The sequence below is a fragment of the Myotis lucifugus genome, unplaced genomic scaffold, assembly GCF_000147115.1.
Source record: "Myotis lucifugus unplaced genomic scaffold, Myoluc2.0 scaffold_41, whole genome shotgun sequence".
In the NCBI taxonomy this organism is placed as follows: Eukaryota; Metazoa; Chordata; class Mammalia; order Chiroptera; family Vespertilionidae; genus Myotis; species Myotis lucifugus.
The window spans coordinates 5,580,003-5,604,976 of record NW_005871089.1 but is presented as its reverse complement, the minus strand read 5'-3'; the positions used below and the strand labels follow the sequence as shown (position 1 = coordinate 5,604,976).

The 24,974-nt window shown below is 52.8% G+C and overlaps 2 protein-coding genes and 1 long non-coding RNA gene across 12 annotated transcripts in view; 2 read left to right on the top strand and 1 right to left on the bottom strand.

Annotated features, from left to right (window-relative positions):
• Window positions 1-4,485, top strand: part of EDC3 (enhancer of mRNA decapping 3) — a 105,948-nt gene extending 101,463 nt beyond the window's left edge. For all 3 annotated transcript variants that reach the window (XM_006087873.3, XM_006087870.3, XM_023753106.1), the window contains one exon: window positions 2,181-4,485. In XM_006087873.3, the coding sequence (XP_006087935.1) occupies window positions 2,181-2,515 (335 nt within the window). In that variant the 3' untranslated portion in view covers window positions 2,516-4,485. The remainder of the gene's footprint in view (window positions 1-2,180) is intronic.
• Window positions 4,486-4,824: 339 nt separating this feature from the next.
• On the bottom strand, window positions 4,825-18,376 carry CLK3 (CDC like kinase 3). Of its 8 annotated transcripts, none has more exons than XM_023753107.1 (13): window positions 15,867-16,686; window positions 14,577-14,728; window positions 13,698-13,914; window positions 11,514-11,610; window positions 11,171-11,237; window positions 9,422-9,538; window positions 8,567-8,733; window positions 7,301-7,395; window positions 7,080-7,209; window positions 6,752-6,834; window positions 6,250-6,329; window positions 5,904-5,994; window positions 4,825-5,305 (listed from the first exon to the last, which is right to left on the bottom strand). In XM_023753107.1, exons 2-13 carry the CDS (start codon window positions 14,726-14,728, stop codon window positions 5,129-5,131), a joined length of 1,473 nt encoding a protein of 490 aa, XP_023608875.1. In that variant the 5' UTR covers window positions 15,867-16,686; the 3' UTR covers window positions 4,825-5,128. The 8 variants fall into 8 exon arrangements, with proteins under 8 accessions (XP_023608875.1, XP_006087931.1, XP_014310507.1 ...); XM_006087869.3 differs by lacking the exon at window positions 15,867-16,686 and adding an exon at window positions 18,261-18,376 and having other exon boundaries at window positions 4,893-5,305; XM_014455021.2 differs by lacking the exon at window positions 15,867-16,686 and adding an exon at window positions 17,973-18,127 and having other exon boundaries at window positions 4,893-5,305.
• A 159-nt stretch (window positions 18,377-18,535) lies between these two features.
• LOC106697001 lies at window positions 18,536-21,675 on the top strand. The gene is made up of 2 exons (XR_001348014.2): window positions 18,536-18,908; window positions 19,986-21,675. It is a non-coding gene; the product is annotated as an uncharacterized LOC106697001 (long non-coding RNA).
• The last annotated feature ends 3,299 nt before the right edge of the window (window positions 21,676-24,974 follow it).

Here is a 24,974-nt window from a genome sequence, read left to right as displayed (position 1 = left end):
TACTCTCAACAATGAAGAGTTGTTGTTTTTTTTAATGAGTGACTCCAAGGTCTTCAGCCTAAGTAACTGGAAGGATGGAGGTGCCATCACTGAAATAGGAAGACTTGAGGGACAAGGTTTTTGGGGGAAGAGCAGAAGCTCAGAGGTGCCGCTAGATAAACAGGTGGAAATTTATATATGTAAATAAGAGTCTGGAGTTTAGTGAAGGGATCAACTCTGGAGTTATAAGTGTGTATGTGGTATTTAAAGCCATTATGAGTCTGGATAAGGTATCTCCTAGGAAGAGAGAGTAGATAGAGAAGTTGTTAGACTATTTTCTTTGTTTACAAGTCAAGGAGTCAGAGACCAGAGAAGGAGTGATCAGTGAAAGAGAAGGGAAACTAGGAGAGTCTGGTACCTGAAATACAAGTGAACAGAGGTGAGTATGATGAACTGTGTTAGCAAGATATTCTAGGTTATCTAAAGAATGAGAATTGACCACTGGATTTAGCAGTATGGAAGAGCAGTTTCAAGTGGAGTAGCGGGGGGTAAAATCTTATCAGAGTGAGTTTAAATGGAAAAAGTGGAGAGAACAAATGTGGCCCACAGAAAGGGCTTTGCCAGGGGTCAGATGGCGAGTTGGGCCAGAGCTTGAGCCAGTTTCTTAACTTTCAGGCCTGTGGGCACTCAGACCTATGGTGCCCTGTCCTAAGTAAGGAAGCCAAAGGTCTCTTTGTAAAAAGTAATTACTTTAGGCTGAGAGCTGGGAAGGGGGCTTGGTATGAGTTCCCCTTCTTGTAATCTGTAACATGATGCCCATTCCAGGCAGTTCTTTCTCTGGTTGCCCTAACGCAGTGGTTCTCAACCTTCCTAATGCCGCGACCCTTTAATACAGTTCCTCATGTTGTGGTGACCCCCAACCATAAAATTATTTTCGTTGCTACTGCATAACTGTAATTTTGCTACTGTTATAAATCGTAATGTAAATATCTGATATGCAGGATGTATTTTCATTGTTCGCGACCCACAGGTTGAGAACCACTGTCCCAATTGTGCAAGCCTGAGGATGCCAACCCTTGAGTTTGGTCTGATTTCTGCTATTCGCAGTTTAACCTCTTACCTTGGTCAAGAGTTACATGCTTACTATTTTTTTTTTAAATATATTTTATTGATTTTTTACAGAGAGGAAGGGAGAGAGATAGAGAGTTAGAAACATCGACGAGAGAGAAACATCGATCAGCCGCCTCCTGCACACCTCCCACGGGGGATGTGCCCGCAACCCAGGTACATGCCCTCGACCGGAATCGAACCCGGGACCCTCCAGTCCGCAGGCCGACGCTCTATCCACTGAGCCAAACCGGTTTCGGCTACATGCTTACTAAAACATCTGTTCTTACTAGTATACTGTCCCAGAGGCCTGGTTATAGCAGAGAAGCCTTTGTAAATGCCTGGGAGAAGTGATAGGCTCCCTCCCCATTCTTAAGTTGGGCTGCAAGGAAGACCCATTTCCATGAGACTAGTGAAGAGACCAGCTAGATCAGGTGGCTCTAGCAGGGTGAGTAGGCCAGCCCAGAGTAGAGTAAGTGAGCATGCTCTTGCCTGCTCATTTCTAGGGCCAGTCAGCAAATGGTAGTCAGGGCCTCCCTGTGAGTGCTGACTTGGCAGTAGACCCCACCTTCCTGGAGCTCATAATATTCCCAGGAAGTTAGTCAGATTATGCTGTGAGAAGGTCTGCACACCCAGCAGGACAGTGCTTCAGTCTGTGAGTTCCATGAGGAGAGTGGTCCATCTGGCTGACATGCTGTTGGTCTCTAGCATCCATCCCACCAAGCCTTGGAACTCCCAGGACCTCAGGCCTGGCCCAGCCTTAGAAGGTTGGCCTATGGAGAGGCATTGAAGTAGTGTCTGAACAAGACACTTGAAGGGCCACCTGGATTCTACTCCCAACCTAGGTTCTCTGCTTAGAGCAGTGGTTCTCAACCTTTTGGCCCTTTAAATACAGTTCCTCATGTTGTGACCCAACCATAAAATTATTTTCGTTGCTACTTCATAACTGTAATGTTGCTACTATTATGAATCGTAATGATGGTCTTAGGCAACCCCTGTGAAAGGGTCGTTCGACTGCCAAAGGGGTCGCAACCCACAGGTTGAGAACCGCTGGTTTAGAGGGATTTTCAGATAATATTTTTTTCCACCTGCAGATCTGCCCACTAGTCCCGTGGACCTGGTGATCAACTGTCTGGATTGTCCCGAGAACGCCTTCTTGCGGGATCAGCCCTGGTACAAGGCAGCTGTGGCTTGGGCCAACCAGAACCGGGCACCAGTACTCAGCATAGATCCTCCAGTGCATGAAGTCGAACAGGGCATTGATGCCAAGTGGTCACTGGCTCTGGGCCTGCCTCTCCCGCTAGGAGAGCATGCGGGACGCGTCTATTTGTGCGACATTGGCATTCCCCAGCAGGTATTCCAGGAGGTGGGGATCAACTACCACTCACCCTTTGGCTGCAAGTTTGTAATCCCACTACACTCTGCCTAGAGGGACTCTGGACAGGCTGGACCCGGTAGTCCCCTGCTGCTCCTGACATTGAACTAGACAACGAATGCCTTAAGAGGATGTGAAGCTTCATGGACCTTATTGTTAAAATTTTCTCTTTTGGATTTGTTTCTCCTGTGAGAGGACAGATCATATATATTTTTTCTTTTGAGAACATGTATTTAAAGCTGACCTGTCACCTGCCCTTCACCAGGAAAGGCTTTCCCACTGGGTGTGTGAGTCAGGTGGCAGGCTGAGTGTGCAATGGCTCCAGGCATTTCTACACTCGGTCCCCTGCATGGCCAGGTCGGGCTTTGTTTACAGACCGTAGGCAGCTTACAAACTGTGTTTCAGGTTTACAGCCACTGGGCCTGGGAGAACGTCTTGCAGGGTTGGGTAGGTCCTGTTTGGGGGCCTGTACTTCCTCTATTTCAGAGCTGGTGGCTTTGTCTCCTCTCTGATCATGTACAGCTGACTGCACTGCAGCTATCCACTAAAGGACAGAGTTGCACTACCCATTCGTTTTGAGGGCTGTGAGGCCTCCCCTAAACCCCACCACAAGTAGATTTGAGGGCTTTTTACCCTTTCTCCTTAGCTGGTCAAGTTTTATGCTGGGATTTTCCCCCAAAGGTCCTTCCTCCTTTCTAAACCACTCTGAGAGGCAAGGAAAAGGGTGGCATCATCACAGGTAATATAAGGTTATGTTACTGTAGAACCACAATGCCCATCTTGCCAGCAGTGCTCCCTAACCCCGTACCCTCTCTAGCTGGGGGCCGGGGGTGAGCATCTGCTTAGTCTGAGGCAAGGCCCCTGGTGCTGAGCCAGTAGAGGCTCTGTGGTGCTTCTGTCCTAGGCCACCTCTTTGCCAGCACATACATAGCCCTACTGTTCCCCCCCCCCCCCCCCCCTGTATCTGTCATCCAAGAGCAGGGCACATGTCCCTCCCTTGTTGGAACCCTTTTTGGTTGTCCAATCTGAATAGGCTTGGGACCAGAGCCTTAATTCAGAGATGCCAAAATGAGGCCAGTTCTGGGTAAGCTAGCTGGTGGGGCTCAGCCATAGAAACACACTGTTGCTCAGATCCTAAGGCACTAAGCCCCTACCAAGCATATCAAACTCACGGCTGGCTTAAATGAGGCATGCGGCCTGCCGGCCTTGAGTTTGACATGTTTGCCCTACCTTCGCAGGCCTAGGCCCTGGGGGCTGATAGGAGCCATGCCCTGGAGTTCCTGGCAACAGTCCTTGCAGAAGACTTGTGCTTTAAAGCCTTTCTCAGGGCTTCAGACTGCCTTATGTTTTGTGCCTACCCAGTCTGATTAAAGGGGTGAGTGGGAAAGCTCACCAAGGATCATGGACACAGGTAGGCAGGCACTGGTTTCAGGCTGCTTATTACTTTCCTATAGGAGCATAGCCAGAAACAAATGAGGCAGGGCAGAGAGGGCTGGTCCCTCTTCTTCCCATCCTTCCACAAATGTTCAATTGTTTCCAGCAGTGGGAGAACAGATTGTCAGCCCTGTGCTGTGTATCCTCCCTTGGCCTCTGCTCACTCTCAGGACCAAGCAGCTCCCAAGATTGGGCCCTCTTTTTAGTCACAGAGCCACACTCTGTGCTGGATTACAGGCATTTTGGTAAGCAATCACTAAGCAGTTCTGGCTGCCTATTAATGTGGTTAGGTCCCTTGACTGGGTACAGTGGAAAATGAGCTAGGACAACCCTGGCCCAAAAGAGCTTGCTCTGGTAAATTGCTGTGGCCTAGGGGGAATGGTCTTGAAGGGCCACTGGGAATTTATGCTCAAGCCTCTTTTTTCTCCCCTGGTGACACTGTGCCCTCAGCTGGGCATTTCCCAGTCAGAGGCATCCTGCCCACAGTGCCCAGTCCCCAAGGAGCCCCAATCAGGTAGTCAAGATTCACTCAAGTAGTTCTTGGGGGACCAAAAACCAGCACTAAAATAAAGCTGAATGACACAGTCCTATGCTCTGGTAAGTTCTGCTCTATAGGCTGCAGGGAGATACTGCCACCGAAGCCCTAGGAGCCCGCCTTGTCCCATGCTTGACAGCCTTCATAAGCCATAGTTTTGGGGCACGTACAGCCAGTAAAACTAGATGCCCCCTGGTGAATTACAGCAGGTCTTTCCCCTTAAAGTCCTTTATGTAAAGGCCAGTGGGAAACAGGTGCAAGGCAGGGCCTATGTGCAGCAGGCTAAAGGCTAAAATTGCCCTTCTGGGCCCAAAGGAACACCCCAGCTTCTGGTCTTTTCACTGGTTGGTCCTGTGCCTGGCCCAGTTCATACTTAGCTCTCCACAAGCTGAACTGCTAAGAAAGACTTTATTAATAAGATGGGGAAGGGAGAAGGCAAGGAGCCTGGAGACGACGCACTGGTACCAGGGGTTACAAACAGTAAGAAACACTTTATTATAACTTTACAACATATAAATAGCTTGGGTCAAATCTGTGCTTTCTGGCAGCTGGGCATGTCTCTGCCCTTGCAGGCACCTGCCTTCCTTCACATTGCACTGTTCATTGGGTGGCTCTGGCCCTGGGGCCCGGTGGTTAGAAGTTGGAGAAAGAGGGCCAGGCAGCCCAGTTCCATCTCCTCATGTAGTGGCCTGTGCCTGTCATCTGCTGGGGTTGCGGCTGGTGTGGAAGGACCGCTCCTCAGGGGTCAGGCCAGCAAAGAAGGGGTGCAGCAGGGCCTCCGCCAGTGTGATGCGCTGGGCAGGGTCAAACTCTAACATCCTCCTCATCAGGTCAAACAGCTGCACGTGCTCCAGGGAGTCTTGGAGCATGTAACTCTGCTCAGGGACACAAAGTATCTCAGTGTGATGGCAGGGGCGTGGCAAGCCTTGCTGCATGAGTTGAGGAGGCAATGATGCCTCCTGGAGGACTGACTGCCCTCTTGGACAGTGAGTGGCTCCATTCTTTTATGCCTGTTAAAGCATTCTGCTCTGAACTTGTCAGGCTACTGGCTGTTTTGCTGGTTTGGTGCCTCTGCCCACACATGCAAAGTCCTGACAGGTAGGTAGAAATCACCTGTCAATGCACCAAATGCAGTTGACAGAGGCTTCCTGGTCATGTCTAGTCTTCCCTCCCCCTCACCTCAGTCCTGCCTAGTTCTTCCCAAAATTGAGAGAAGAGGGGGGCTGGAAGTAGCACGGTCTCTGATACTTGGCTCTTCTGGTGTTCCCCAATTACATTCATAGCCACCCTGTTGGGAAGGGGTAGGGCTAAGAACCCCTTTGGAGCAATTTGAAAGAAGCCCCATTGCCAGCACCCAGCAGCCTCTCATTGTGCCAGGCAAAGGGGCAGCCTTTAGCTGCCTGGCCTGTCTCTCTGCTATATGTGTGCCCAGTGCCTTGGCATGCGTTGACCTGGGGGAAGCCAGAAACTGACCTTCAGAGGTTTGCAGTTCTCCTTCACATACCGGCCATCAGAGCTGTTCTCATCCCAAACCAGGCCCCCTTTGTAAAAATATTTCTGCTTCCTGAAAGGGAAGGAACGGAGGGAATCATTTGTGGGTGTGCGTGGGGAAGATAGCAGGAGGCTGGGGAATGGCAGCAAAGCCAGGCAGGGAGTCCTAATCTGACCCAGCAGGGCAGCAGGTTTGTCAGGTCACTTGGAGGAGCATACAGGGAAAGCTATGAGCCTGGGTGAGCCACAGCATCTTCTGCAAGGACTGTGCAGTAGCTTTTTGACCCACAAGCAAGATGGGAAAGATCTATGGGCCAGGGGTCCTTACCTGGTACGGTGGATCATGTGTGATGGGATGGGCCCTAGGATCTTCTCCATCATCACCAAATGCTCTCGGTTCTCGTGGGTCTATGGAAGGTCGGGGATAGAGCAAGCAGGGTTCAGTACAAGCCTCAGCCCCTCAGGGAGGATAAGAGACAAAAAAGTGCCTTCCCAGTTTCTGTGGCCTTGCAGCAGCCTGTTACCATTTGCCAAGGATAAGGCCATGTTTCTCGCTCTCTCCCAAGAACGCAAACTGCCCCAGCCCATCTCCACACCCTCACTTATGCTGTGCCTCATGCCTCAAATATTCACTCTTTGAGCCCCAACCCTTCATCCTTGATGGCTGAGCTTAAGACTCCCTGAGTGCTTCAGCTATTCTGACCTCTTCCTTTCTCTGATCTATGACTCTCAATCCTGGTGGGCCTCAGATGGTCTTCCCACACCAGGCCCCTGTGGCCTGCTAGAGTATGAGCACCCAGGGTAGCAGGGCAGTATGGGAGGGGCCTTACCTGGAAAAGTGTGAAGCCCCGGTAGTACTCGAAGAGAATGCAGCCAATGCTCCAGACGTCACAGGGCTGTGCCCAGCCCAGCTCTGAAAGTCAAATGGAGAAGCTATGAGGCTCTGTGCTCTCACCCTAGAGGTCACAAGGCAGCTGCCACACTGGTTGACAGGACTCTTGCCCAAACCCCAGTACAGATCCCTTTCTCTGCCAGGCCAAGTTGACAACCATAGTGACTGCTTGCCAGTGGGCGGCAGGCAGGCACACCATTGCCTCTGTTCATTCCCTCCCAGCAAGAGCCCACTTTATCTGGGTTAGGGGCTGTATAGCCACTCACCAAGGATCACCTCAGGTGGGCGGTAATGACGAGTGGCCACAATGGTTGTGTGATGCTCATGGTCAAAGGTAGCACTGCCGAAGTCAGCAACTCGGATGCTGGTGTTCTTCACTGACTTCTCCTCACAGCTCTGAGAGGCAAGGAAGGAGAGCCAGATCAGAACTCTGTCCCAAGGGGTAACCTCGCTCTGCAGTGGGGCCTCACCCTCTCCCCATCAATACCTTGTGCTCATTGTAGAGCGTTTCAAACTCAGAATTCACAAACAGGATGTTCTCTGGCTTCAAGTCTGTGTGGGTCAGTTGGTTCTCATGTAGAACTGGAGAGGCAGGAGAGAGGGGGGAGCGGGCTCTGAGAACCTGGGCTTCTCTGGCTCCTGCCAGCTCTAGGCCAGATCCATCCTCCAAAGCCAGTCTGCCAGAGACCCTCACACCATTACCTCAGCAGTGGGCTGAGGGAACAGACACAGCTCTGCCTCTACACTGGCTTCCCTCTCAAAGATTCTCTGTGCTTGGGGTCTTGGAGGGTTCGAATGCTTGAGAAGATGGGGGGCGGGGGGGCTTTCAATTCAAAACACCTCCTTCCACCTCCCTGCAGGGGCCAGTCCTCCTCAGCCTGGTCTCTCACCAAAGCTACAGCATCAGCCTTGGGGTGGTTCCCTCTCCCCAGCACTAGCTACATCATTTGCGGGGGCTGTTGAGTGAAAATGCAGGTCCCTTTATTAATAAATTAGGTGTCGAGCTGGTGGCAACAGTATTAAACCAAATACAGTAACATCCATGAAGCCAGCCTTGTCTCTTCTCATCCCTAGCCCTAAGCAGGGAATCTTCCTTTTTCCTCCAATCCCTATCCCACCAAACCCTATCCCAGCACTTTCAGACTCCAGCTCCCATCTGGGCACTCAAGACCCTCAGAGCAGTGTGGCCCATCTCTCCCCAACATGGGCCCTTTTTCACGAGAGTGTGTCACCATGTGCTAGATCCAGACCATCACTGAGCTACTTGCCTTGCTTGGAGTGCTCTTCACCATCCCCTCCATCTACACAGTCCCTGTTCTAGGTCTATCTACCTCCTGTCCTGCTCCAACCACCACAAATTCTGCAATGCTGGATGCGGTCAACCAAGTAGGCAGATGGGAAGTAGTAGTGTCCGTGTGGGCAGGAGCTGTGGGTGGATCTCCCAGGTCACCTGGACCTTTTCATCCTTTGCAGGAAGGTGGGAACAGGATTGGTAGCTAGGAAAATTCTAGAGCAGCTCTTTCTTTCCTCCTGAGTGTTTGTGGGCAGAGGCTGGCTCAAAAGGCCCCTAGAGGACCTCTCCATCTGCAGATTCATACCTAAATGCCTTTCAGTCAAGGGGGCCCTGATATGTCCCAGGCTCAGCAGAATGGTTAGCAGTGTGCCCGAGTGAATGGGGAAGAGCAAGACCACCAGGTGACTTTCCTGCCAGGCATGTAGCCACCTCATGCTCCATTTGAGTGTAGATACTTACATCTAAGGGCGTGGCAGAGCTGGTAGGCCATGTGCCGGACATGTGGTAGGGGGTAAGGCTGGAAATTATTCTCCTTCAGGAACTCAAAGGTGTTCTTGCCCAGGAGCTCAAAGGCGATGCACATGTGACCGTGGAAGTTAAACCAGTCAGACATCAAGACGCACAAGCTAGGGGAGAAAGATGGATGGGGCTCAGGCTCTGTGCTGAGGGGGCTGGCTGCCCCACCCCTTCCCTCAGATGAAGCCAGTCCCCACTCCCTCCCAGGCCACTGTGCAGATACACAAAGAGAACCAGTTAACAGCAAGAGTACATCTCCCACCAGCCATCACCCAGATCAGCTCTGAGCAAGGACTAAACTTAATGCTATGAGGGGGGTGGGCTAGGGGGGCATTTTGATTTGAGGTCTCCTGCCTACCTACATAAGATATTGGGCATAATCCCTGCATCTCCAAGAAAGAATGATCCCAGGATACTACTAGCAGTGCCTTTTTCAACTCTCTCAATGGAAATTCCTGAGTCTGTATGCCAAAGGTGGCTCTCCTTTGGGTGTCTGATTAGGTGAGCCCCAGCTTCCAGTTTATATTTTGTCTAACGCTCAGTAAGGCCCACAAATGCAGGGCTGGGAGGCCTGCTTCAGAACTCTAAGCTGGTTGTGGTAAAACCTGGGCTGGAATCCAAAGGCTCCTTCCAGCAAGAATCACTTACCCAACTCCCCTAGTTCTGAATGCACAGAGAAGGCATGATGCCAACCAAGTGAGAGGATACTATTGCTCAGCCCCAGAGGGTCCAGGGAATTAGGGTTAGAGAGGATGCTGTCCCCAGTGAAAGCTTTCCTCACTCCTTGCTGACACTCACAACTTGTTCTCTTTGTCCTTTTCCTTGATTTTTTTGAGAACATTGATTTCTAGTCGGGCAGCCTCCCGGTACTTGCCCACGTTGCGAATGATCTTCAGGGCAACTTGAGACTTCCCTCTGGCATCGGGGAAGGAAGCAGAGGTTCTCATGAAAAGCTGCCCAGCTCTTCCCCCACCTTCCACACCAACCCAGCAACTCTTGGCAGACACCACCCAGTACTTAAGAGACAGGGCCTATCCTGAGGAGAACAGACAACTGACCCAGCCTGTCCCATGCAACATCAGACCTCTACTCTCCTAACAGCACGCTCCTCTAGCACCTTAGGCTTTTATGGTCTCAGCTACCTCCCAGCTCCCCAGGAAAGAGTGGGCAGAGGTGCAGAGGCCTCTCCCACTGACAAACACCAGCCCCAAAGCTCACTCAGTAATAACTCAACCTGTAGGCTAGTCAGCCCCGATCCCTGTCAGGCTGTCTCTTGACCTTCCTAATCACGTCTGCAAAAATGGACAAATGGTTGCCTGGCAAGAGGTAAGGGTGCCCAGAGTAGGGGCCTCTCACTAGGAGGCCAAGGGCTGTTCCCTTTACCACACTCCCTCCAGCCCCACCTGCCTGCCTACCAGCCACAGGTCATTGAGTGTCCAGTGAGAATTTTAACAATTCCTGTTCTGCACCCCCCCAGCCCCACCCTTACCCCCAGAGGTGACTTGTAGGATGACCTACTGAGGCTGGAACAGCCAGAATTCAGATGCTGAGTGGGGAACGAGCAATCAGCTCTCCTGCAAGGGTGTAGCCTCTGAGACCTCTAGGAGGCTTACCTTGGTAACTTAGGAAAGGCTCACAGGCCCCAGAGAAGAGGTATCTTCTAGAGCAGGGGTGGGGAACCTTTTTTCTGCCAAGGGCCATTTGGATATTTATAACATCACTGGCAGGCCATACAAAATTATCAACTTAAACATTAGCCTGCTATATTTGGTCAAACATTTAATTAACTTACCCTTAATGCCTTGAGAGGGCCAGACCAAATGATTTCACGGGCTTCATACAGCCCAAGGGTCAGATATTCCCCACCCTGCTTTTCTCTCCCTATCTCATTTTCTCAGATTTTCAAGACAGGAAAGGACCTCATAGGAATGGCCACCAGCCTCCTCCTAGAACAGGATCTCCTGATGGCATTCCAACCTTTAACACAGGGAGGCTGCCTGTGGAAGGATTCAGGGTTCAAAGGCCCTTTTCCTGAGCTGAATTCTACCTCTTCACCACCCCACTGGCTGATTCCCTTTGAGTCCCTTGAAGGACCCTGAGCCCTGCCCCATAATGACTCCAGAAGTTAATTTTCCCTCTAGCTACTCAGAGTGGCACAGCCCAGAGAGCTTAGCTGCCACCATGTGCCACATCTCTCAGATCTGCCAGTTCTCTCTCTGGTCACAGTATAGTTTACATGACCCTATGCTCACTAATCCCAACCCTAACCTCTTGGGTCCAAGGTGTTTAAACTAGAACTGGGAGGCTTCCTTTCAGTCACCGTCACTATCTTATCTTGGGGCTCCATGACCAGCTGGACTGCTGAGACTAACTGTCCCCTCCAAGCACCGCTCTGAATGAGGGAGCACTGCCCCACCACAAGAGCTAAGGAATGTGGGCAACCCCTGAGCATGTTTCTTCATCTCTAAAACAGTAGAAGAATCATGTATGGGCAGCACATGGCTCAACTGAGACAGCTAGGATAAGCACTTTGCAGCTACAGCTCACCTGGCATGGTCCAAGCACTCCACCACCTTGCCAAAGGTACCTTCGCCCAGGTTCCCCACAATCTCATCTAGGAGAGAAAAGAAGCAGGGCGTGAGGGACTGGCGGGCAGAAGGTCGGCAGCTCCTGCAAGTTCACAGCATTCAAATTCTCAAAAACAAAAAAGGTTTCTCTCTCACTGCTACACTCTTAAAAACAGAAGTTGCTAGTGTTTGTGTCATTCAGGCAATTACTGGTGGCCCCACTAAGGCACCACGCGCACTAGAGGCCCCTCCGGGCAGGAGAGGTCTGGTCTAACAAGGGGGTAGAAAGTAGAGAGGTAAAGTTTTACGAAAGGTGGCTGTACATCGCTCTTGGAGCCAATCGCCGATCCGGCACACCAGGTGGCCCTCCTTGTCATCTTCCACACTCCGGCTGCTGCGCTTACTGCTCTGTTGGCTTCTCTGCATGCACCGCCCCCCGAAACGCCATCCGACCAATCGCATGGTAGGCGGTTCCGATTGACAGATTGAGGTGTCAGTCAAAGGCAGAGGTGGAGACGGTGAGGAGCCGGTGGGTTGGTTGGTTGGATTTTCCAGATCCCAGCATTTCATAAGGCACACAGCATATATAACGATAGGGATATTGCAAGGGACACGTCAAGACACAAACTGACTTCAAAAACAGAAAAGTAAAAACAGCTACAGGTATGTAAAGACAACTTGGACGCTCAGAAAGATGACCAGCCTCTGCTGCTGAGGGGCCGGGCCATGTGGAAAGCCACAGCCTTGACACCCTTCTCTACTAAGTGTTCCCCTCCCAGACCCTCCCAGTATGCTTCGGCCAGGGTGGAGACGCAGTGAAAACGGCGCAAGAGTGTGGCTGTCCCAAGCCTTGGTCCATCATCCAGAATGGTCGGAAGCCACGCTGGCTTCAGCTGCAGAATGCCCAGCCTGTCTCTGCCTGCCTCTCTCTTGCCCACACAGCCCTGCACATACTCAACAGCTGCCACTCAGAGCCAAGCTACTACAGGCCTCCAGACAGCATCCATGGCCAGACTTAACATCATCACCAGATACGGCCTTCATTAGCAACCTTTTTACCACCAACCTCAAACAGGGAAGGAGCCAGGGATTCTCTGGGCTGGTCAACCTCCAGCCCTCCTACCATGATGGCCCACACAGGCCCCAAGCCAGCTCCTGCCATGGCACCCATGCTATTCATAGGCCAGGCACATCCTGAGCCTCATGACAATAGAGGGCACCAAAAGAGACACAGAGCCACAGATCTGCACTGCCCTCCTGTGGCAGTGTGTGGCAGTGTGCAAAGAGGCCACCAGGCCATGATTGGGTGCACACATCAACCTGCAACCCATGGCCAAAGTAGTCACCAGAGAGCTCAGCAGAAAAGATGCCTGGCCCCTCCATTGGTTCCGCCACTACTCCTCAGGGGCCTCATGGCTGGCAAAAGGGAGTGAGGGAGGGAAGGGGGGAGGGGGAGAAGACAGCACATAACCTTGGAGACACACAACAGGCTTTCCTTCCCAGAGGTGTGATTACAGTGTGGGCTCCTGGTCTCAGCAGAGATCTATACAACCTTGCACACTAGAAACACCACCAGGCCCTGTTCCTGGCAACTGGCCTGCAACTGGACAAGGCCTAGGGCTGTAGGCCTTTCTGTCATTTCTTTACATGTCCCATCACACAGGCAGCTCATCCCTCATCTTGACTGCCTCTCATGCGAAGAGGCTAGGCCAGTGATGGCGAACCTTTTGAGCTCGGCGTGTCAGCATTTTGAAAAACCCTAACTTAATTCTGGTGCCGTGTCACATATAGAAATTTTTTGATATTTGCAACCATAGTAAAACACAGACTTATATTTTTGATATTTATTTTATATATTTAAATGCCATTTAACAAAGAAAAATAAACCAAAAAAATGAGTTCGCGTGTCACCTCTGACACGCGTGTCATAGGTTCGCCATCACTGGGCTAGGCTGAAGGCCTGGCTGGAGGTCAGAAGGGAAGCTCCAGCCTGAGCTGATAAGAAGACCCTCCCCTACCCGTAGGCACTCCAGCCTCCGGGCCTTTGGGGAGGGGCGTGGAAGTGAGACTGCAGAAGCTGGTACAATCCACACCAGTCAGAGCACTGAGCTGTGTGGAGGCAATCTCTCAGTGGGAAGGACCAGGCCATACAGCTCCAGACCACACACCAGCAATCCTGTTAGGATCTCTAAGAGGTATCCCTGGCCACTTGCACCCAAGCAGCCTGAACCTGGGGCAATGTGGAGACAAGACAGGCCAGGAGCCTGCCAGCGCCGCAACCAGAGCCCCTTCAGCTGACACCGCCAATGGGCCAGAAGATAGAGAAGCCAGGCCCTTTGCTCAGCCCTGTACCTAAAGCAGACGACACACACAAACACACGCACGCACACACACCAAATGCACGTGTGCAGGGCTAGCAGTACTCACCCAGACCAGCCAACCTGAGAAAAGGCTACGGACAGATGAGGCCTTAAAGCCCCAGCAAGCACACTCTGGCCACCACTCACCGAGGAGGCACTGCTACAAGACCTGGTGCGGCGTTTGTGGCAATGGTGGGCATGTTTGCGAGTCCGGTACGGCTCTCTATCCCTGGACCGTCGACGATGATGGGAACGTGAAGATCCATAGTAGTCCTCTCCAAAAGATGGGCTCCGCTCTTCACATCGATATGTGTCGCTATCACGGCGCTCCCGGTACCGCCTCTGGTAGGGTAAGCGGTCATGGCTGCCAACAGGGTGATGGGGACATTGGTCAGATAGGGCCCTTCCTCCCATCAGCCAGGTTCCTGCTATAAGGCAAGAGGTATGTGGTGAGGCCCCTGCAAAAGACTCATAAGGGTAGCCTGTTGGAGCAGAGGCAGTGAGACTGAGGGAAGTGGGGGAGGGGGAGTATATGTATACGAAGTCCAACCTCCAGAACCTGAGCTACTGACGGCATCCCTTCAGTGGCACAGGAGGCAGAGCGCTGGGGAGTGATCACAGCATCAGAACTCCCTGTGGCCTGCTGAGGCTATAATTTTGGTCTGGGGTTGAGATAGGACTAGGGGCCAACCTCTGGAAAGAACTAAAGTTGTTTCTAATCCCCACTGAGGAAGGCTCAGAGGTTGGCAGGAGAGATGCTGGCCTAGCCTAGAAAATGGAGTGTGTGCCAGGAAAAGAAGTCTCAAGGACAGAGAAAGAAGGGGCAGCAAGAATGGAAGCAAACACTGAGGCCAGGGAATGCAGCTGAAATCAGGGAGGAATCCAAAGAGGACAGGGCAGTGATCTAGGTGCAGCCAAGCAGAGGCAGCAGTCACTTGAAGGAGCCCAGGGCTGCCACAAGCCTCCACTGTCTCCCAGGCCCAGATGAGGGAAGGAGCCCTTCCTTTTGACCCAGTTCTCTCTCACCTTCTGGACCGAGATCTCCGGGGTGGAGGCTCCCTTCGAGATGGGTATCGCAGTCTCCCTTCGTGCTCCCGACTGTAAGACCTCCTTCTCTTCCATCGGTAGCTCAGGTATGGGTCTGGCTCAGGGGAGCGGTATCGCTTACAGTGATGCATCTAGGCCACAAGAAATGGACAGCCCTGCTAAACATGCAGCCAGCCACCTGGTTGCCTGAGCAGCCTAGGCACTCCTGAAGAAGAGGTCCATTGTTCCATTTGAGGCAGCCCCTCCAGGGGTTTATGAAGTGAAAAAGAACTCTGAGGTCACAGTGGTCAAAGAGCGGACAATAGAACAAACAAATGAACAAACAAAAAGCTGCCTCCCCAGCACAGCATCACTGATTGGCCTGATGGCCTGAGCACTTGGGGAACCAGGTGAGCCAGAACAGGTGCTGAGATGGAACACAGGGCGGGGTTGGTAAACACCATCCATCACAAGAGACAGGGAGAAAGGGAAGCCTCCTATGCTCAATTCCCTCTTGCCTTACTGTGGGGTCCTACGAAGCACCTGCTCTGTCAAGCCAGAGTCAGATGGCAGTTGGCAGGGTGCCAACACGTAGGAGCCAAGGGTGAAAGTGCTCAAGTTGAACAGCCTGTGGAGGCCCTGAATTGGACCCCACTCAAAGAAGCAAGGACACAAGTTGTATGAGGAGCTACAGGCAGAAACAAGACCAGCTTTTGGAGGAAAAGGTGTACAAGGGTCTCACAAACATTCCCTAGCCCACCTGAGGGTCTGGCCCAGCAGATATGGTGGTCTGGCCAGCCCTTGCTGGTCCATACTCAGGATCAGCACCAGTAAAGATGCTAAGACAGAGCACCCAAGTGTTTTGCCCAACACCCATTCAGCACCATCCAGATACCTTCAGTGCCATACTGGGCAATGCTTCACCTCTAGCCAACAGTACTGTCCCTCTTCTAGATCCTCTGCTCTAGAACCTTTCTCCTGCGCCCATCTCAGGCTGATGTGCTCGAGGCAGGCCAAAAGTGCCCACATCACTATCCTTGCTCAGCAAGGACCAATATCCACTATAGGAAATTGCCAGGCTGTATCAGCCACCAGCGGAGAAAGATAGCTATGTGAGGCCAGCTCCCTATTCCACCCACCCCAAAAACTCTGACATTGCTTGCCTCCATGGGAAGGCTGGGCCAGAGACCATGGCCACCCTGACTCCCAACCCTTCACTTGGACATAGCCAACCTCCAAAGGTGGTCAGTCTTGGGTTTGCCTGACCAAGCACATTTTGGACAAACTCACTGAGACTGCCCCATCTCATGAGAAGTCTGTCAGGAAAAGAGCAAAATGGAATGCGCAGAGCAGCAAGGCATATCTGACAAAACTCCTGGGAGCTTCTCTGTGATCCTAAGAAAGTCTCTGCCCTCAGTCACCCATGAGCAGGTATCTTCCCGTCTACCTGGAAGTCCAGGTCCCAGCAATCCTTGGAGGTAAATACTATGTAAAATTACTCATAGCTCCTCAAGTACTTAGAATGTTGTTCTGTTTTGATGATCAACTGACTAATGTTTCACTGTCTTCCTGCAATTACCCTGGGTCAGGTGCCCAAGCTATGAAATGAAGACGGTATCTCACATCTCACTAAGTGACACAGATAATGCTCCAGTGGCAAGGATAGATGCCCTGCCCATCCTCACTGGGCAGACAAAGCACCAGAGTTGGAGGCCATGGTCTAGTCCACATCAAGCCAAAGACTCCCTCCTGGGACCTAGACGATTCTTAAGTCAACACATGTTCATGTTAGAGGAAAGAGCACAGCTTCAGTGTCAGATGTCAATCTGAATCTTGGCACTGCCACTTCTATATGTGTGCCTTTAGGCAAGTTATTAAACTACTGACCTTCAGCTTCCTCTGGCAGCTAGGGTAATCTTACAGGGTTCTGTGAGGATTACATTACGTCATCCCTTTACTAAGATGCCTAGCATATCTTTTTAGGTCAAATGCCTAACCCAAGTCTGTGCCCACAAGAGGCACTGAAGGCAGTTCTTCATTAATGTTAAAAAGGTTCCAGGTAGCCCAGCTGGCATGGTTCAGTGGTTGAGCGTCAACCTACCAGGAGGTCAGAGTTCAATTCCCAGGCAGGGCACATGCCTGGGTTGCAGGCTCAATGGGGGTGGGGGGGGGGACGGGGGGACGGGTGTGCAGGAGGCAGCCAATCAGTGATTCTCTCTCATCATTGATGTTCTTGTCTCTCTCTGCTTCTTCCTTCCTCTCTGAAATTATATATATATGTATAAAAGATTCCAGGTAACACCAAAGTCGGTGTTAAATGCCTTAAGGGCATTTTATAAGTCTCTTCCAAGGGACCATGGGGGGAGAGCTCTGGGTAGAAAACCCTACAGTGCTGGCCTCCTGACCAAGCCACTCTAGGTCATTTACTATACCTGGAAAATGCAGATAACATCTCCCAGCCAACTTGGCAAAGGAGATGACAAGCTATAAAGTACTTCACATAAGGCAATCATAGAGGAAATAACCTCTCCTTCAACACATTCTAGGCAGGTAAGTACTAGGTCTATCTAGTGCCCCTCATTATATTTCCAGCCAGGGCTTTAGGGCCCATTTCTCTTCAATTATCTCTTTCTGAAACCCCAGCAAACAGGTTATTTAAAGAATCTAAGGGCCACAATCATGCTCAAGAAGACTCTGCTCTACACAATGAAGGAAACCAGGCGGAGATGCCAGCTTTTCTCTGAGCACAGACCTAGTCGGCTTCTCATTTGCTCTCCTGGCCAGTGAACTGGGCTGACAAGAGCAGCCAGCCAGGTCAGCGGCTGCCCTCCCGGATCCAGCCACCCCAGTGCCCCACGGTTATTTTTGGCTGACGCTGCTCCACCACTGCAATTTCAAACCCGCCACCTTGCAAGCCGCCACCGAGTGAAACACTCCTTTTCAAGGGCATGGAGGAGGGAAGCTGGACGGCCGCCAACTCCACCGCGTCAAGGGGCCTGGCTCAGGCAACTCCCACCCCAGCTCCACACCAGAGCACCCGCACCCGGAACTACAGCACAGACGCCCGGACGGGGCAGCTCCGGCACTGGTACTGTCAGCTGGGCCTAGCCCCTCCCCCGGGCTGGAGCGGCTCCATCAACACAATAAAACACGCGGGAGCCTGTGGCCCTCGCTCGCGGCCCTTCCTGCCGCCCCGGGTCCCAGAGATCTCAAAGCTTCGTCCCCCGTAACCGCCGCCCACGGCGGCGAGGCAAAGACCGGGGCGGGCGGAGGAACGCCAGCCTGGGTCGGAATCAAACTCCAGGCCGCGAGGGGAGGAGAGTGGGACCCAGCCTCGAGCCGGGGGTAGGGGAGGGACCTGAAAGCCCCTCCAGGTGAGTCTAGGTAGCAACCGACCCCATTCCGCGGACAGTTGCAGGGCCAAAACGGAATCCCTTCAGGGGCCTCAGAGGCCGCTCAGGCTCGGACTCCAACACCGCGGAAACGAGAGGTCGGGGTCTATGGTGACCGCCCCCCGGGGGAAAAGCGGCGGGTCAGGGGTGAGAGGTCGGGGACCCGGGGCGTCAGGACTCCGGGCCTGCGGTGGCCAAGGAGAAGAAGGAGCAGGCCGACACCAGCCCGGGCACCCAGGGACCCGCATCCGGCGAGACCATCGCGCTGCGGTGGGTCTGGGACCACACTTACCGTCTCCCAGGCTCCGGCGGCGACTAGGCCCCACTTCCCGCTCCCAGCGCCTCTTCCGCTTCCGGCCCCAGCCTCCGCCCGCGGCGGGCCCGCCCCTCCGGTGACGCAGCTGTCGCCAGCCCCAGCTCGCTAGCCTGGCTGCTCTAGCTCCCGACTCGAAGGCTCTGGAGGACCCGCCTTCTCCGCCCGGGTCCGTGCGAAGTCGGTAGAGACTGGTTCCGAGAAAGCCTAAGGGCATCCCCGGCCCGCCCCCTGCCGTGTCGCGATGCACGTAGGCTTCCGAGACTTGGTGAGGGAGCCGTCCCTGGCCAGCGGGCGCTCGGAGCCGAAAGGTGGAGCCACGACTTGGACCCAGGGCTCAGCCCGCTCGGCCGCCCCGACCCCGACGGCGCACGCCCAGCTCGCGCGCAGGAAGGCATTGTTACGCCGTCGCCTCCGTGAAGACCCGGCGAGCTCCGAGGCCCGGGAAGGCAGTCGTAACTCCCGCTTACATGAAGGAAGCAACGAGACCACATTCTTTTTGGGGGGTGGGGGCAGTGGCAGCACGCCCAGTGCCCGTAGGCCCGCCGAGAAGTGTTATGGGGAGACGCCCAGGACCCCAGAGGCGGGCCGCCGGCGAAGGAGGCTCTCCCGCGAGCAACGCAGCAGGTTCGAGCCTTGTTTCTCTGGCATAGACCCCGCGCCCCGCCGCAGTCAGGCCCCACTGGCCATTTCTCTTCCGAGTCACTCGACGACCCCGGGAACAACAAAACCCTCCCACCCACTGCCCCGCGCTTGGTCCGGTGGGATAACGAGGCCCTGTTTCCCAGAATAGAAAACCCTAGGTCGAGCCCTTTGAGAGACCTCGTGGTTTGTGAGCGTGCACTCCCCACGGCTCCGCAGGCGCGGTTCAGCCGCTCGGACCCAGAGGGGTCCTAATTGCTCCCCGCCGGGCCAGGGCGGCGGCGGGAGAAGCGAAACGTCCCTCCGGCCCCGCCCCTCCCGGAGTGCGGGGCCTGGGTAGCCGGTTCCTCCGGCCCCGCCCACGCCACGCCCCTCCCGGCGCCCAGGGTTTCCCGGCCCCGCAGGCGCGGTCCGAGCGGAGCCATCCCCTCCCGAGTGGCGGAGGCCACTCAAGTCTTAGGTCTCTGGCTCCCCCTTAAACGGCCCTGACGGTGTGGCTTGAGGAGCTGCCCAATTCTCCGCCAGCTCCACCATTTTCAGCCGAAGCTAAGTAAAAACGGGATGCGTTAAGGCACCCTCAAGATCGGTTCCTAGTCCCCTGCCAACCAAATGCACCCACCCCCCAATAGAGCGTTCTGGGGCCTTTTCAAGTGTCAGAGACGACCAAGCCCGGATGTCCCGGTCCCTAGATGCCCTCCCCCACCCCTACCCCCCTTAGCATGGCCTCCGGGGCCAGAGATTGAGTTGCCAATTTTTGCTGGGACCCAATGCTTGGCCTGCGGTCGCGTCCATGCCACCATTTCAACCATTGAGACGAGGTTGGGAGGACTCTGTGGTGTCCCCTCCTCCCACCGCTTAGTGTTGCCACGGTTTCCATGGCTCCTGGAAGCCAGGGCCTGGTAGGTGGCTGAGAGCAGAGGCTCTCAGGCTCCTATCCAGGGCGCTAAGTTCTAAGGGGTAAGTCGGGTCCACCTTCCTACCAGCTCTCCCACCATCCACCATGGAGAACCCAGAAGTCCTAGCCTCCTAGTAACAAAACAGCTCTTTCTTTTTCTTAAGTAGAATAGGAGCAGTCTCCCTCGCCAAAGCCTGCAGTCCAACCGCTATGCCTGAGATTCTACCATTTAGGATTTCTCATTCCTAAAAGAAAGCCTGAGAAGAGACCTGGTATCCTGGACTGAATGTACCTGCAGGAGACGCTGGAGCCAGGCCTGCAGGGCCAGGCGCAGAGCTGGGATGGAAAAGGGAGTCTCCATGGGGCCAGCTGAGACCCCCTGCCCAGGCTCACTACACAACCTTACGCAGGAGTGGCTGCTGAAGCTCACCAGGAATGGGTCAAGCAGCTGGCAGGGTCAGCCCCATAGGAAACCCAGGGCACCAACTGAGCCAGGCTGTGCCCACCTGTGCCAGGAACAGAGATGCAGGGGAGCCTGGGCACTGTCCTTGGGGGATTCCAAAGTTGGGTGAGGGACTCTAGGGACACCATAGTAAAGAGAATAACCAAGAGGGACAGATTAGAGCAGGGCCTCCATACAGCACATTCACATTGTAGTCTGGGTGGGAGCCCTGCTTTCACATTGGGTGAGGTGGCCCTGTGAGCATGAGGTAAGCCAGCCTCTGTCACCAAACCCTGAAACATGCCCAAAGCCAGACAGACCCCCTTCCCCAAGTATTAGCACTCCTGTTTGTCACAGTCTGGCTTTTTATGGGAGCATTTGAGCATTTCAGCTTCAACAAGCCCTGTCTCCACTACACATGGCTGAGCCCCTCCTGCTGGCCCAGGGCCAGCCTGGGGGGACTTGAATAACCTTATCTACCAGGCTCCTGTCAGGATGCTGAGGAGTGGAAGTGCCAGGGCAGAGAGTTCTGTGTGTGCAAGGAGCTGTGAAAGAGGCATCTCTGCCCCAGTCCCCATCCCAACCAACAAGACATAGTGTGACATCCATGCAACTTGGAAGGAAATCATTGAGAATGGGGTAAGGCGATCTAGGGTCCAGGCTGTGTCCATATTGCTCTGCTTCTACTAGCATACTTCAGGTCCAGGAGGTACAGTGCCTCTTAGTGAAGAGTTTCAGAAGGTGGCTGAGTATTGGAAAGCAGATGGGGGAGGTGGTAGTTGCATTGAAATTTAAAGAGGAGGAACTGCAGAGACTCCAGAAACATAATGAGGACTGGCTTCCCCAGGTGAATGCTCCTCCTTCCTCTCCCCTCAACCCCTTCTTCCCCATGCTCTTCCCCACTGCCCTGTCTTTTCTGCAAGCCAATTAGTCTCCCTCCTCCTTAGGATGCTTTATCCTACACTTCCTCCCCTTCTTCTGCCCCTTTCTCATTATGTTCTGAAAGGACAAAACAGGACTGACTCCATTTTATACTGCGTCCTCCATCTTGTATAGCTGTGTCCCTGACCCCTCTTCCAAGAAGAAAAACACAGAATGTGTCAGTTACCCAGCCCGCCCTTGAATCAGCCAATGGGAATGCAATGGGAACTAACCTAAGGCCAAAAGTATGCTGACCACCCCCTGTCTTTGTGTAACCAGACCCTAGCCACACCCTGCCTTTGCGTCACTAGCCCCTAGCCCTCACCCAACCAATTAGAATTGGCCACCAAGTATGCCCCCACCTCCCGATCCCAAGCCCTATAAAATCTTTGTTCTCTTGAGACTCGGGGCTCTCTCGCATCCTGCCGCTGCGTCGGTAGAAGCAGAGGGACCGAGCTCGAGCTTGAATAAAGGCTCTTTGCTTTTGCATCGGACTCGGCTCCCTGGTGTGGTCTTTGGGATCTTGAAATCTGGGTGTAACAGTTCCATCATCCATTCATTTAGTCACTGAGCATCTACTATGCCTGGCCCTCTTCTGTGCAGGGGAGAAAAAAATTCAGGTCAGAACATGCCCTATCCCCAAGCTTATGGTTTGGGGCCACACAGTCATCAAGCTGGCAATTACAATTTAAGTGCCTAATGAGGAGAGGCACAAGGGGGCAGCAGATAGGAAGGTCCTCCCCATATTGAGGGTTTCTGGGCCTCTGAACTTTAATGAAAGATGAACAGGAGCATTTTCCAGGAGTGAAGGAACAAAGCTTTTACCAAGGCCCACAGAGGAGAGACATGGAGGTGGGGATGTATATAGTCCCTGAACCAAACGAGAAGTAGAGTGGGTGAGGGGGTTACTGTGAAATGTAGGACAGGGGCCAGAGCAAGGGCTTAAATGTCCCAGGCCCTGTCCACCTGACTTGAACTCCAGCTTAGTGACTGCCACTCCTGGCCAGTAACCTCTCCTAGTCTCCTGGGCAAATATTTATGTGCACAGGCAGACAGACATATGGACACACATCCAGAGACACAGAGAAACACACCAAGGAGATGGCTTGGAGTCACAGGGATGGAGAGTTGTAGGAACTCAGGATGGAATCCTGCTGTGCTGCAGGAACCCCTACTGAAGCAAATCTATTGATCTGGCTGGAAAGGGTGGGGGAGGGGGGGTCTCAGCAGCAGTGCCTTGCTGGCCTTGAGCCTTACAAAAGGTGGAATTGGTCTAAATCAATTTATCTCAAACTGGGGTCTCTGAGAAGGCTGTTAGCTCCTCAAGAAAGCCTGCAACTACACATTTGTAAGAAACAAAATCTTGGTTTTTGTATTTCTCAACACATACCCTTGAGGATTGTAGATTGTCTTCCTAGGGTCTAGATGGACTATTTTTATGGGGTGTGCATGCTGGTTAAGTTGGGGGCCTACAGTGGACAATGTCAGTGAGAAGGCAGGGCACACAGTAACCTAGGGCTGCGCATTCAGACTCCTGGAAGCAAATGGCACCAAGTGAGTCCTATACAAACAACACCCCAAACCAATGCCAACTCAGGCCCCAACTCTAGGGCCTTCTTGTCCCTTAGGGACTGCCCAGGTAATTTCTCCCCTCTCCCTAGCCCGAGGGATGCCCTTCTAGGGCTCACCTTCTGTGAGCAAGTGGGTACTTCCAGGCCCTGGGCCTGTCCAGGGAGGGTGACTTAAAATTCGACCCTGGGTCATGGGCAGGGGCCTATGGGGAGTGGCTGATGGGAAGAGGTTCTCAGAGAGATGGGGCAGCAGCTGGATAGGGTCTGGATGCTGCTTCATCAGACTGGTGGGAGGGGCTCCCAAGGCCTCCAGCATGCTCCACCTCCAGTCCCATCCCCAACCTCCAGCTCCTTCCACTCTGACACTTTTTGTGTCTCTACCTCAGTCTGTCTTCCTCATCATTCCCAGGATTCTATGGTCTTCACTGTCCCCAAATTAGTGGTTGAGACTATGGGTTCAAGGAGTGGGTTGGGAGGCTGAAAGAAAAAGGTAAAGGGATTAAGACGTACAAATTGCCATTTATATAAATGGTCATGGGGATGTAAAGCACAGCATATGAAATATAGTCAATACTATTATAATAACTACTAGTGGCCCAGTGCACAAATTCGTACACATTGAAAGGAAATTAATTAGAAGAAATATTTTAATATCGCTATTTGCCCTTTCTCTATAATAGAAGTATCAACCAAATTCACGATTGACAATGACAGATCAAAACACACACGTGCGACTGATGCCAGCGAGAGCTTCATATGTATCGCGCATGCACAAGTCAATTTGGCCTTTTATATATATATAGAATAAACTTGCTTAATTAGACCTGCTTTCTGATTTAGCTAAACTTTTTCAAGCCCAGTGAAGCACCCCAACTTCTCTTTCAGGTAACTGTCAGCAACACAGCAGTAAATAACAACATGAGGCAGATTATTATTGTAGATCATGCAGGGAGAGCAAAGGGTAAAATATTTAACTACAGCAGTGTTTAACTATATTCTGTGCAGTGAGAAACCTGAAGTCATTTTCTTTTTTAAATATATTTTTATTGGCTTCAGAGAGGAAGGGAGAGGGAGAGAGGTAGAAACATCAATGATGAGAGAGAATCATTCATTGATTGGCTGTTTTCTGCACTCCCCCTACTGGGGGTCAAGCCTGCAACCCAGGCATATCGAACCCAGGACCTTTCAGTCCACAGGCTGACGCTCTATCCACTGAGCCAAACCCAGGTAGGGCTTGCTGAAGTCATTTTCAAGGTCTGCTATTTCTTACTTCTTTACAGTCGGGTCAAGTTTCTAAGCTTTCTAAATCTCCGTTTTCCAGCTAATGAAAAGAAAATAGGATTCCACCGACTCTCCTACCTACCTACTCCAGGACTTCTGTGAGGATCAAATGAGATGAGGCACGGGAAAACGCTTCACAGACATTTGGTTAAATTGTAAAATGTTTGCACTTGACTATAAAGCAAGTCGTGGTCCTAGGCTGAAGAAACTGCAAGGAGGCTAGTCACTAGGGAGAGGAAGAGAGGTAGAAACATCAATGATGAGAATCATTCATTGATCGGCTGCCTTCTGCACTCCCCCTACTGGGGGTCAAGCCTGCAACCCAGGCATATGCCCTTGACTGGCATTGCTATGTGATGTCATTACCTGGTGCCCACAGCAACCATTTTCAGGCTGGGCTGGGCTGTGGGCTGCATTTTGCACTATGGGGTCTCAGCAGCCTTGGCTGCAATTTGGTGGGCTGTTGCTCCGGGGTGGTTACGGGGCCTGTGTCCCACTTAGGGGAAGCTGAGTGTTGCTTGGTCGGCACCAGGTACATGGTGCTGTTTCTTTTTAAGTGGCCAGTTTGCATCACGGCAGATCCTGCGTTGAGCATCTGCCCTCTGGTGGTCAGTGCACATCATAGTGACTGGTTGGATGGTTGGAGGACACTTAGCATATTAGCCTTTTATATATATAGACTAGAGGCCCGGTGCACAAAAATTTGTGCACTCGGGGGGGGGGGGGGGAGAGGGGGGTTCCCTCAGCCCGGCCTGTGCCCTCTCGCAGTCTGGGACCCCTCGGGAGATAACAACTTGCTGGCTTAGGCCTGCTCCTGGGTGGCAGAGGGCAGGCCCAATCCCTAGGTGCAGCCCCTGGTCGGGCTCAGAGCAGGGCTGATTGGGGAGTTGGGGTGCCGCCCCCTGTCATGCACAGAGCAGGGCGGATTGGGAGGTTGCGAT